This window comes from Bombus vancouverensis, chromosome 15 (assembly GCF_051014615.1).
Source record: "Bombus vancouverensis nearcticus chromosome 15, iyBomVanc1_principal, whole genome shotgun sequence".
Classification (NCBI taxonomy): Eukaryota; Metazoa; Arthropoda; class Insecta; order Hymenoptera; family Apidae; genus Bombus; species Bombus vancouverensis.
Genome location: NC_134925.1, coordinates 6,097,840 through 6,112,070, shown reverse-complemented (window position 1 = coordinate 6,112,070; position 14,231 = coordinate 6,097,840). Strand labels below are relative to the sequence as shown.

Genomic DNA, 14,231 nt, shown 5'->3' with positions numbered 1-14,231 from the left:
TTTGAATACAGAAAGCATTATAGGAAAAGAGTCTTGGTAATTTATTTGCTTGTTTTATAAATACTGTCTATCTTTCGTTATCGATTTTCAATTAAGTTATCGTACTTTAATACCGTTAAAATCGTATCGATTTTGCTTGTCTGTTCGCTTTACCAGTTTCAGTAATTTTTCTCTTTGCTAATCTTTCTAAAGATTAACAGAGATGCAAATCTTCAGAAGATTAATAGAGTTACGGAAGTACGCCGACTTGTGTCATTGTGAATATGTGTTTGTTAAATTGAGAGGTGGAAGGAAAGAATTAAGAACATCGGAAAACAACTTCACCGAGACAGGGAAGACTAACATCGATACTTTATTCCGTTCGCCAATAACAAAGCTTCAGTTCATCGGTAAAAGAGTCTAATTCCCTTTTTACCCTTCGATTCTTCTATCTCGTGGAATAAAATTAAATGAATTCAATGAAACGTCTTAACCTACACTCCTAAAGTCTCACCAAAGATTCTTCCATAAATCTGACCTATTATTAAACATTTGTAGAGGATCAAAATCTAATTTTATTCCTCGACCATTTTTTCACGCTCAAACGTTAAATTTATCTTTCAATCCCATCTGTTTGATCTCGTTCTCGTCTTATCGTCCGACAGGGATGAGTCATTTTTCTGAGCAAAGTTAGTTACCGCGGGGACAATGGTCCTTTCAGCCCTCGGTTCGAGGCTGACTTTTTTAAGGGATGTCCCTTTCCAGCCCTTCGCTCGAGACGCATATTACTCCAGGGAACACCGCACCGACTCTAGACTTTAATGGAACAAATGTTGCGAAACCGCAAATCGAAATCGTCCGCGCTGCCAAACGGGAATTGAACGGTGGCGGTTTTTTGAACAGTCGCGCTCAGTGTTCTCGATCAGCTTCTCTAGCACTCTCTTTTTGTTTGTTCGACGTGTATAGCAGTTGCTTGGAAACAAGTGTAGTGCATTGTTATCTCAGCCGCAGTAATTCTATTAAATTGGGTGATACGAAAGATATAGCTTCGTAAAGTTTTAAATTGAAAATACACCTTGCATAGGCTTCTGGTATATTTTTGAATTTAGAAATTACTTTGGATTAAAAAATTATCGTTTAGATTCGTACATCTTTGAATTTAAGAAATGTTTTAGGCAAGCTTTTATACTTTGAAATGTTGAAATTATTGTAGATGGATAGATGTCAGAGGATTAAAGTGATATTATAAAATACGCAGACGCTTGTATCTCTAAATGTGGAAATTATTTCAGATATATTGATACATTGGGTTTAGGGGTTATTTCCTATTTTTTTATCTTCCTCCTCTGTTAATGCTATTTCGTTTATTCTGAATTTTAAGACGACTTAAATTACTTCTTTCGTATTAAATCTCGCTTATCTAATACGAAGTACAACTTGAAATTTCTAAGAAGTTTCAACTTGAATTCGTAATTATGATATCAGAGAAAAGGAGTAATTATGCAGTTGAGAATACCAGTTTTGTAGATGTTTTGAAGATACCGCGAGCGCAGAAGCACAAGTAGATTTATTGTATCTACGTATGGTACGTGGTTATGATGAATTATTCATTTTATCAGATTAAAAAATCAAGGTGCGCATACTGCGAGTCGAAGTAGCTAGAGATCATCGTACGATTTTCCATATTATACAGGAAAAGCGATATTATCGCGGAGAAACCTTCAGATTTTCTGCATGCGTGCGTCTAAAACGAGGCATTAGAACAAACGGTCTACTAACGAGATGAAAGATTAGGAAATTCTACTTTTTAGACCAGAATATATTGGGACCAACCTCAATTTTTTAAATGAACGTAGCCCGTTAGAATTCTACTTCACTGAACGACCTACTAATTTTTCGTACAGCAAGCAACATATACGAGAGAAGAACCTTTTCTACCCTCGTTAAACGCAGGGAAAGAAAAATTCGCTAAAGCAAGAAAATCAGTCAAAAATCTGTAACAAGCTTATTACAAAACACTACGAACGTACAGGTTAATAAAACACACCAATATAGACAAATTATAAAGCAACATAAACGAGAAAAAGCGAATGCCCGAGAAAGGAACAACTCCCCCTAATTTCGCTTCTGAAGTAGACAAATTTCTTTCTACCCTATACGCCACCCTTCCTATATACGGAATAATGAAATAAATCGATATACACAAATCGCAGAGCAACGTAGACGAGAAAGGATGAAAGCTGGAAGAAAGAGTAACGCGCAATTTCGCTTCAGGAGCAGAGAAATTTCCCGAAATCACTCAAGTTAACTGAGAACAAAAACAGTCCGCCAAAGCAACCCAACATGAAGATCAACCATGCTTCAACCGTAAATTTACCTTCCTCCGCTTCTCTGTTCACCCGGATGCTTCGTTAAGTACGCACCTTCTTCCCTTAAAAACTCGCTGAAACCGTCTCGTTCGTCGAAATTCTCACCCCCTACGCTTCAAACTCTTGAAAGTTCTTGCTGGCAGCCAGGTCCCAATTAAAAGTTCGCGAGCCACGTGTCCGTCCGTCTGTCCGAGGCCACTGCAGGCTGATTCAGCGATAATCGCCGGAAGTCGGTCGAATTCTTGTCGGTTTCCCTCGTCCGCTTGGTGAAAACCCGGCGAACGCGGACAACGGAGACGATTGGTCGCGGCCTACGCTCAATTGGTCATCCCGCGTGGCGCCCTGAAAGCGAGACGAGACGGACTAGCAACGAGTGGATGATTTAATTGTCGCGTGTCAGGAGTTCAAGTGTCGGCGAACGTGCGATCGGCGACTGCGAACGCGTCTTCAACCCGCCCACAACGTTGTACCCGGGGTCAACATTGTCGACGTTATCGTTGCTGATCGCAGGAAGTTCGCCGGGAACCAGCTGTAATTGCCACAATTAGCCCCGGTCCCGGAGCCGAGGATCCTCGCTAATTGTTAATTACATCGCGAGAATTGAGCAGACCTCTTGCTCGCCAGCTTTTTCAAGATGGTTGCTTAGAGGATGGAGAGAGGTTGGGTCGAGGTTTCGGTTTGATTTTAAGGTGGTGTAGCGGTACTCGAAGAAGAAGGTTAGGAGGAGAATTATGAGAAGTTATGGGTACGTAGGAAGTTGTTGGACATAACGGGTTAGATTGAGTGTTTTTTGTTTGAATCGTAGTTCCATCAGTGTTCAAATTATATATTTGTAAGGTTTGTTCGTGCGTAAGGTTTAATATGACGGTGTAATAGTCCTGGTGACGTTGGCTTTGTTTGGAAATACTAAGAGATTTTATTTAGAAGAATTGTAAGGGATACAATAACGCGGTGGAATTTTTTCGAAGGGTAAAAGGGTTGTAACTTCTACTCTTTATAAATTTATTCTTTTTTTTTTCATATCTTCTTATAACGTTTCGCTTTTATCGTATTCGGCGAGAAATAGATTTTCTAATTTTCTGAAAATAAAGGAATACGAGAACGAATTCATTGACTATTCTTAGCAACAATCGAATGAAACGCGAACAGACCACTGGAATTCCAAAATATCGCAATGCACGTGTATTTTGATAGTGATGAAGGTTACGTTTTATCGACATCCTGCTGGCAGCTGGTTCCCTTTCGGTTTTCCGTTGCTATAAATCCGAAAGTTATTTAAATTTGTTCAGACTTCGCAAGATCATCGGCGGACTGAAATGGTAGATCCAAGTTGACGCATTAATAACATCGTTTTAACGATTTCTATCTATTTCATTTGGAAGGAAGTAAACGTATGGAAGCTGTCAAAATGCGATAATATTTTCCAACGTCTTAATGTCGTTCGACGAAATTCAATTATTTCTCCAGTCATTTGAATATTATTTCATGTACACTTTAAATAAACACAGAATCCTCGATCAGATATTCCTGGACCGAAATGAAACATCGACATGTAAAGCACGAAATTTGTACCAAGGAGACTGACATGAACGATATATGAGAAAATACACAGCGTAAAAGGGAAACAAGCCTCCGTCCACAAATTGTTCAAAAAATTATCCAAATCCCTGAAAATCCACCTTTGTGTATTATTCCGCAAAATCATTTAAACCCTTAAAAAAATCCGGAAACCATTCTGATTGTAACTGCTCTGTTAATTATAGTATTAAATGTACACACACATTTATACTGTCAGACCATGAGTTCAGACAATGTTCAGACAACGACAAAAATTTAGAATATTTTTCAAAGCATGCATCAGGTGATTTACTGCACAAATATTATATGTCCACCTTTAGCGTCTCCGAAAAAAGCACAATTTTAAAAACTCAATGATACGTTATAATCGAAATACTTTTTGCATTGTATTTATCATATTTATTTTTATCGATGCTGCTATAAAATGGATTGAAAATCGCGCGCTGGTCCTTTTCAGGAACCTGAAATGATAAAAGTGGATCTTACGAAAATATTTCGAAATAAACAAAAGGGCGACCAAAAATATTATTTCCTACAGACTTATGAAATGGATACGAATATGATATTTATACAGCATTAGAAAAAGAACTATTTGTTGCATATGAAAACCGTAATTTCAGGAAAAGTGGACGCACAATGTTTGCACAGTAAACCGTCGACATCTCCATAGAAACTGAGAACCACGGTGAACCATTGACCCCCGCGTAAACCGAGAAAGTTCCCGGTGAACACAGCAACGAGAGCAATAAACGTTGGATGAGTAAAAGACGTTCAAACCGACGCGGCGTCTTAATCCGTTCATGCACACCGTTTCCTCCAGCTCCTTTTTATCCTCTAATTATACCTTACCCAAGCTTTTCTTCTGGAGTCTGGAAACTCGAACGATCTCAGCATCGATGGACGATTCGTGATAACATCAAATAGCCACTCGACGGTCTTCGAGGAACATTTGGTCGTTCGGCTTGTCGTGATTGAATTATCCTGGTTAATCAACGAGCTCTATGGAGATTAGGCCTAACCCTTGTTCAAGACGATCTCGTGTAATTCGCGACCCCTTTTTCTTTGATGGCGGGCGACTTGTTAGCGTCTTGGGATTTCAGAATGGTTTTTGTGATGCAAATGAACCGATAATATTCAAAGATTGATGTTGGTACTTGAAATGAATTGGAGGCAGAAGTAACGGAGGATTGTGGAGTGGAAGGTTTATTTTTTGGTTATTTGCTTGTGACCTTTTTGTCTCTGATAGAAGTCTGGTATTTTATTCGTTTGGGCTAATATTATTTCGTTAATATCTGAATATCTTTGCAGTATTTGAGTTTGAGTACTCTCTATAGTTTATAGTTTATTTAATTTGTTGGTTTTTTATGTAGTTTATAGATTATATGGTTTGTTAATTTATTACGTAGCTCATATTTTATGTAGTAGATATCATTTTATATGATTTTTTATATTGTTTATTTCATATTGTTTATTTAATTTGTAGTTCAGTTTATCATTTTAAATCTAATCTTTTATACGGTTATTTAATTCTTAAATAGCTTGTAAATTATGTGGTTTGTTAATTTATAATATAATATATACTTTTCTTAATTTATATCTATAGTTTGACTTTCAAAATATTTGTTTAATTTTCCCATTGCGTTAACTTCAGCAAAATTCAATCTGCAAATTGAATTACACGTACTTCGAGTGCATCCGTTGTATTCGATGACCAATATGAGCAGCAGTTTTGGAACATTAAACACACGAAATGAATTTACTATTAATCTAATTTCGTTGTTCACTTCGAACCTCTAGACATAGTTTTACGTAATAAACAAGTAAAAGATTGAAATCATTGATTAATATAATAATTTACATGATTAAAATTTCACGTAAAAATCTTTAGAACCCTCCTGAATTCTTCGAAAAAAATTTCTTAATTTAAAAAGTAATCGCAAGAACAAGAAATACCTCACGACACCTGGGAATTTTTCAAAAATTTCTTCTTACTCTCCACGTTAATCATCTTTACACAATATGGTCGGATTATACACGCGGATTCATTAGGATCTTAAGGGGGATAAGCTTCACGGCCCATCTGCCATAATATCCTGAGGGGAAGTTGCTGGTTTCTCGAATGGCTTCCCCTCACACGATCCCTTCCTTTCTTGCTTCCTTCCTTCCTTCCTTCCTTCCTTCCTTCCTTTCTACGCCAGAAGCTGAACGAACAAAAAATATCCGTACGTCGTGTTCATGGGAATTCACATGCAAATCCCGATGACAACAAGGTGCCTTTTCCTTTCCCGAAGCACGCGCAAAATCGACCATCTGTTCGCAGGTATGGAAATTAGACGTGTTTCATCATCCTCCATTGGGTTTCGATCAAATTTCAACCGTTTGTAATAAGTGTAGGTATAATCATTAAACATTTTTTTTTTTTTTTGTAACATCTGAATCGTTATTTACAATTTTGAAGAAGGCAGATGGCTAATGGTTTGCTTATTTTATTGAATTATCCAAGTTCAAAGAATCAATCAAGAATTTTTCAATAATTCGTAAAAGGAATTTAATCTCTGGTAAAGGATAAACAAGGAAGCAATTAAAAGAGAATTTTATTTCGGTCGTTCTCTTGTGTGGAGCATTTCATTCCAATCTCTGCCCGATTTTCCGGCCTCTATCGTTCGTCAATCCGCCGACAAACGTTAATGGGAAAGTGCTCGAAATAAATCGACAGAACACTCTAAAAGCTATCGAACCTCCGCTTATCGATCCGCCGACACCAGGAACGCTCTTCCGCGTTTCACATTTTTTCCAAAGTAATATCCTTTTTGGTCGCAGTTCGTTCAAAAACTCAAAGTGACTCGAACATAGAGGAAAAGATACGTTCGTCTTTCGAGAATTCTCGGAGGACGATTGCCCTTCGATCGGAAAAATGATTCCTCCATCGCGTGTGCACGAATTCATCATCGTCGATCACCGATGAAAGATCCAAGGAAACTTATCGCTTTCCCTGGATTTTTATTTTTATCAAACGTTCCCTTCATTCATCTTCAATAAATGGTTTTTACGCTATCTTGCAATCACGAGTTGTCGATTCAGCAAACAGCTTTTCTTGATATTTCGTGATATATCGAAGCATAAAGAAGATATTGATTGTTCATTCTTGCAGATTCCGAACATGTATAGAATAATAGTATCAAAACTTTTAACAGGAAACCAATCTACCAGCAAAAATAATACGGTAACAAAATACAATACTCTAAGACTCTACAATATCTAAGAACTGTAATATATACAAAATTATGGAGCTTTTAACAGATTTGCAAAGCCATCCATTAAAGCAGAAATCCCCTTTTTCATTCGATAAAAATAATCATAAATACAATTCAGTAACAACTGCATAAGATAATATTTGAAAATACAAGATTATTGTTACAAGATTATGTACACTGTAGTAGATATGATCCTACTAAAAATTCAATCTCTCGTTCAGGAAAACGATATAATGACACAGCGCAACATTTCGGTAACCAGCGAATGAAATCTACAAAATGTCCAAATATCTGTAATATCTAAGAAATATGTATATACAGTTTATATACCTTCCAAAAAGATATAGAAAACTACGCTACCAAAGATCTATTTCCTCCAGACCAAAACCCAAACGTTTCACTCCCTAAAAGGATAGTCGCGACGATATCTATCTTCAAAAGAATATGAAAACAATGTACTTCTTCGCCTATAACAAAACTAGTTACTTAATAGGAAAAATAGTTAATAATCTGAAGTGTAGGAAACAGGCTACCGAAAAGCAACTTCCTTTCCTAGAGCAAAACTCAAACATTTCCTCGATTTTCATTTGCATACTCGAAGAAAGAGTTTAAATCCATGCTGAATCGCAGTGAATCGCTTGGCGAAAAATGGCTGAAGCCGCGTGTGCGGAGGCTGCCCTCGCGACAGAGGCTGAAAGCTCCGCGGAGCTTTTAGCCGTGCTGTGTCTATAGAGCTTGCATATCGTTATCAACCCCCTGACAACAGCCGGTCTCCTGTCGGCCCGGGATCGATACAGCTTCTATTGCGATATCAACGCGCAAACCCCATGGCCGGATGGGCGGCGGGGGTGGCGTAGGATTGCGCAACACACTGCCCCTCGAACCCCGCCTGCTAGCTCGCCGTTGTGGAAATTCTATAGAAATCGCGCGTCGCCTCGCGACGAAGGCTTAACGCGTTAATTCGCTCGGCTCTTTTCCCTGTTTCTTTCACGGGAATTAAGCCGAACCCACCATGATTCTGGAAAATATAGCTCGCTGAACGAGGGAGAATTTACTATTCTTTGTGTGATCCTTGAAGGGGAGCCAACCAGCAAAGACTCCTGTTTTCCTTTAGATAAAAATGAATTTTTATGGGATTTAGGGGATTTATGGTTGACAAGATTGTGGATGTTTATGCATCCATTAAATAATTTATCATGTGCCTACCGCTCCTTCTTCGTGAAAATATTCAATGTGATAGTGTTTAAAAATTCTCAGACCCTTTTCTTATTTTTTTAATTTCAAATTTGAATTCTTTTGTAACTGTATTATCTTACAACTTCGCTTTACGTTATAGAGAATTATTGTATGAAGAGTTACTATGAAGAATATTACAACGTATTGTAAAGAATATAATGTACATGAATTTGAAGATCAATTGCGATATTTCTACCTTGAGGATACCACGAGGGTGTCTGACCAGAGTCACGGAAATAACGTCTCTATTAAGCAGTCGTAAGCGTCTGCTGGGGTTCCCGCTACCCTTAATCCGATCGAGACTTATTATGCTTGGGACTATTAATGCGATCAAGTATGGTAATGCCCCGTGAAAGTTATTGGCTCGTAAAGCGGGAAAATTTGTGTGTTGCGTCATTTGTCGTGCATCCAACGTAATGAATCGTAGCCCATCTATCAATAAAGCTTTTCGTTTCCATCGATGCATAAAGAATCAACTTGTAAAGGAAATCGTTCCATACATAATTCACGTAATAACCAAAAATATGTCCAATGATATATTTCATGTAAGTTTACTAGTTTTAGTATGTATTTTTTTTATGAAATTATTTTTCTGTGAAATAATAATTATACTCATTAGACTAAAACCACACGCATCTCTAATAAAAGTTTTGTTTATTGTCTTTTAAATTACACATTTCCCAACATTTGTCTGCTAGATATATAGATTATAATTTATGACTCCTGTACAGCACTGAAATAGATCGACTGGTAGTTCCGAGACGGCAGCTTCTACTTGTGACAAATAATGTACAGATGTGATTTTGAACTTAAAACTACAGCCGAAAATATGTTAACTAGAGAAAGAAAATCAAAACTCGTTTCACTAACAAATGTGTCTGTTACAGATTATTTTTATGCATCTTGATATGATATAAAGAACGCCAACAATTTTTAAGTTAATTTTCCATTACAAAATGTCAGTTTATTATAAATAGACCTGCCTGTAGTATTTCAAACTGATCTATTTTTATTCACTATTACTTTTATCTTTAGAAAAACGAATTTTAAAATTTCATCCACTTATTTTTAAAGAAATTACAAATTAACAGATTTATTCAGTTTAATTAATTTAATACAATTAACATTTTTATGCAAAATGAAATCTTGACACCTGAACACTTTCTTAATATTAAATTAATATTTAAATCATAGTCTATAGGAAATTTATATTGCCTACTTTTCAAATTATATAAATATTTTTCTAATTGAATATTATTCCTAACTAACTAATAATCTGTTCTATTAATTTTTATTTAACATTATGCAATTATAGATAGCAATAAATTGCATCTCCTAAGCATAAGTATATTTCTAAAAGCCATCGATCGATTTTTGCAAGGTTGTCAGACTATTTAGGAGGGTGCCGGAATTTTGAAAGTCGTTGCTCTATTGTACTCTTCTATTCCCCTTTTTTCCGGTCATTCGTCTCAAGTAGAGTCTACGCCAATGCCGAGGCCCGGTGCTGGCTTCCTAAGGCCAGGTGGTGCACAACCGTTGCCATCCCTAAAGCCCAGTGTTCCGCTCCTGCAGGCAGCTGCAGCTGCGACATACACGCTCCTCCTTGTACGTTTGCACACGACGCTTGTAATATATATACATACGCGTACAACTGCCTGCAATCGAGATCGTTATTGAAAAGTCTAGATCTAGGTCAAGAAAGATTCGAAATTTCGACTTTCTGTTCTTCTCTTAACTACGTCTGAATCTCCTTCGAGGTTAGGAAAATCATGCCACCACTTTATTCTTCTAAATCAGTGAGCATGTCTTATGCAACTCTCTCCTATCCTATTGAGGTTATATTTTCCTACAATGTGAAAAATTATCAAATGAAACATATATTTTCTTATGGAAAAATTTAAAAAATATTCTAAATAAACACAAGAAAAGAATTATATTAAATTTATCAATAATATTCATGCAACTCTACAATTAAAGTTTAGTCCACATATTTAAATCATATTTAACTGCTGACAATTTGACATATTTGACTTTAATTTGTGTTGTATATTTTACGCAAACGTCTTTATCGCGTAAGGTGCAAAGTACAAATTGAAATAAAATTCTCCACAATTCAATTATTTTATTGTAAACCGTCGTGAAGCGCTTCTGACCCGATGATACAAGTTCAGTTCATGGGTTCTCATTGTTTTCATAATGTTCTTCTTTATCGATAATTTCTATGCGGCGATAAACATACATCAATTACCGACCGCGCGAATTTGATCGCTGTCTCACTTGGGCTAAAGTTTTCATGGCTATCGTTGTGTAGCGGTTCTTCGAACTTCGGTTGGGCAATGATAGATAAGGTAACTACTTATCAACGAGATATCCGTAAGGTGAGATCCTGCAGATATATAGCGTCTCATTTCACCGCAACCTTTCCGCTTCGAGAGGTTAGAACGTCCGCCTGCCGCCACGCACGAATTGCCGAGGTGTATTGGTAACCGCACATATTCACACGAACAAGGGCGTGCTCGCACATACACAACCATGTAATGACAGCAGGGAGTTGGGGCAGCAACGAACAGAGCAGATGGGGAGTTTGCTTCTGCAACGAAAGCCAGTCGTTGTAGTGGCTTGGTTCAAGCTGTCCGCCTTTTCCTGGCTTCTCTGCGTGAATTCGCGCTCCTTTCCTCCGGCCTCCCCCGTCTTTTGCCGTTTCTCCTTATTCAACCGCGAGAAAACTCAGGTGACAAACATGGGTCGGTCGCGTGGTAGTCTTCGTTCCTTCCTTCTGTTTTTCTCACAGCGCCATCTCCTACTTTAGAGTTCCTTTTCGAGATCTCGAGCTGTGGCGCGATATTGAAAACCTCGCTATCGAACAATAGTCGATCGATATTTTACATATAGTGTTGCGTGCAAGCGGGTCAAATTCATTTTGTGGAACAATTACCAATTAGTGTGAATATTTGGACAATATTTCGCAGAATTTTACTTTCTTATTATTCGAGAAACTATGTTGACGGATCATCGTGTACGAATAGATGGTAAATATTCAAATACTTTGGTATTTCGAAATTGTAACGCGATATTGAGAAAGCTTAATATCGAAGAATCGTTGATCGATATTTTGCTTAGAGTATCGGGTGTAAACGAACCAAATTCATGTTTCGAAATAATTACTACGAGTACTTGATAACATTTCGCGAGGTTTTCTTCTTATTAATCGAAAAAGTATGTTATCGGATCATCGTATACGAATAGTAGAAAGTTATATGAATATTCAAACGCTCTAGTGTTTCAAAATTATACTTTTCTAGGTTAAGCGTGTCGTAAACTGTTTCATTATCGCGCCTAGCGTTTGATTATCGAATTCATATTATAGAAAATACCAAATTAACAAATGCTACAGCCCGGGACACTTAGAGAGGTCTACTTTCCCATTTCCCAAGTTCGATCCAAGGAGGCAATCGAGGAAATTCTAAAAGGAGCATATTTTTGTCGTGGACTTGCTCTTCGAAATACGTGGGCTTCTCTTGAATTTCAATAAACGCGTGCTTGGTAACTATTCTCAATGGCTCTGGCATTATCTTGTCAACGACCACGGAGACCATTAACCGTCAATACAGCCACTAGGGTGGCGCGGCTCAGACTCTTAGGAAATGTCTTCGGTGAGTATAGAATATATCTATACGTCTTCTTTTTCTCATCCCCCTCGTCCTCGTTATAAGCGATCTCTCCTGCTAAGATTTCGAGTATTTTTACGGTGTCCCACATGTGTGCTGCCACGCGCGTTACGCGTTTATAAATACATTAACGGTTATACACCATGTCACAGATGTAGAGTTGTTACAGATGTCGCCTATATGCTTTATTTAATATAAATTATATAATTATGTAATAACATTCAACTTAATTTTTTTATCATTCTTTTTCGTTATTTTGTAACATTTATTAATAAATACGAATTTAATCGATATAGTTTATATATATTTTTTTAAACTGTATATAACAGCAATAAATAATGAATAAATTAGTAAATGATTTAGTAGCAGTAAATTACAGCGGCAAATCGAATTATGAATAATAATTTTACAGCCCTCTTTATTACATCAATTAAATTGATAATTACTCATTATATTTTAATTATAAATGGGAAATTTTATACGAATATTTAATAACTTATACAATTTATTTGTCGCACTTGATGAGATATGATTACAGGTTCGTATCGATTATATCTTATCGCATATACTTAATTTCAGCTATTAATAGCAGCTTCACAAAATGGCTAACTATTAATCTTCTAATACATATTTCAGTACTAATAAAATCTTACATCCAATTTTCATAACACAGAGTTCTTACTACAATTTCTAATAGACTATTTAGCTATGTTACACATGTACAATAATAGTCAAATCAATAATGAACAAATCAAGCCAATTTGTATTATACATTCGATAAACCACTCTACATATCAAGCTTTATAATAACCAGCCTTCGTTTTTAATTCACAGTTGCTTCTAAAGCTTCGACCTAACGTCCATATTCAATTCAATCTAGCATTCTTTCATCAGGAAGAATAGAAGACCGAGTTACTCTCTTCTCAACCGGTTCGTAAAACACATTGTAGTACGTGAATCGTGATTTTCCTGCTTCTCTATTCCCTCATGTGAATTTTTCATGTGACTATAATGAACGATAGTCAGTATCTTTTTTTATGTTTTCGTACGATGAGTAAGAATATTGTTTGTTAAGCGTTTCTCGACCTGAAGGATCCGCTGGTTGACCGGATAGTTGATGGAATTAGCGCACAAGGCACGACTCGACGCAACAACAAGCGAGACATGCGTTTTCTTTGTCGCGCGAGGAAGTGGAATTTCATTAGCTATCGCGCGCGCGCATGTGAGTCATCGTTCGCAACGCGTTATGAATTGTTTGACCCTGGTGAAGCCTATTTAACGATTGCGTTTTTAATAGAAAAGGCTTTCTTTCTTTTCTGTACTTGTAAATTTGAAGATTTATTTTACTAAAACCAAGTTTACTGAAATTTAATTGGTTTACTAAATTTTATTAAAGCGTCGCATTTTCTGAAATTTATTGCTATTATTAATATTTTCTCTGTGACTTTATTAATCTCTTTCGCCGGAAACAATAGGAACTACATAATGAATTCTACGTTACGAGTTACAAATTATGCAAACAATCGTATTATAATTTTCCATGAGCTTTCCTTTTCTGCAAGTTTTTAACACATTAAGAGGAGCAACAACGAACTAATTGCTTTTATGTCTCGAAACTTCAAAATTAATAATTAAATACCTTAATAAGAATAATATAGTAGGAAGGTATAGTCCAAATAAGGATTACGTGAATGATTAATTAGCCTAATCTCGAATGGTTCTGAAAGTTTTAGGTTCGCGGTTTGATAATTATTAATTAATGCCAGAAATTACGTTAGAGAGTATCAGACTCCCGCGAGACTATTGGAAAACGTGGTACGCGTCTATGTTAGAATTAATCAGAGGTGAACGGATGGTAATTAGCTTGTTCGCAACTTAATTAGTTCGTTGAACGCGCACACAAATGAAATATTCATTTTCTCTGATGCTGCTGCATAAAAAATACATTTTACACGATATGTTAGTGCAGTGTAGCAAGATATCGTACAATTCTTCGAAAATTAAAGAATCAAGCACTATAAGATTATATGTATTTGGTTAATGACGCGATGATGTGATTCACCGACATTATGACGTTTAGCAATATTGTTATCTCTAGAAAGTAAAATCATCGTTTTGTTGATTTTTCAAGTTAGATTAAAGATCTG

The 14,231-nt window shown here is 36.5% G+C and overlaps 2 protein-coding genes across 4 annotated transcripts in view; one reads left to right on the top strand and one right to left on the bottom strand.

The window, feature by feature from the left end:
• Positions 1–14,231, top strand: part of neur (E3 ubiquitin-protein ligase neur) — a 114,169-nt gene that overhangs the window by 72,686 nt on the left and 27,252 nt on the right. The window contains exon 1 of one of the 3 annotated variants that reach the window (XM_033334927.2): positions 11,692–12,069. The exons of the other annotated variants lie outside the window; for them this stretch is intronic. Within the exon in view, the coding sequence (XP_033190818.1) occupies positions 11,973–12,069 (97 nt within the window). The 5' untranslated portion in view covers positions 11,692–11,972. Of the gene's footprint in view, positions 1–11,691; positions 12,070–14,231 lie in introns of those variants that run through there. 3 annotated transcript variants of the gene reach the window in all.
• LOC117157147 (uncharacterized) lies at positions 9,711–11,213 on the bottom strand. The gene is given in 2 exon segments (XM_076624650.1): positions 9,711–10,039; positions 10,909–11,213. Coding segments are annotated over 2 exon segments (459 nt in total). The 3' UTR covers positions 9,711–9,885.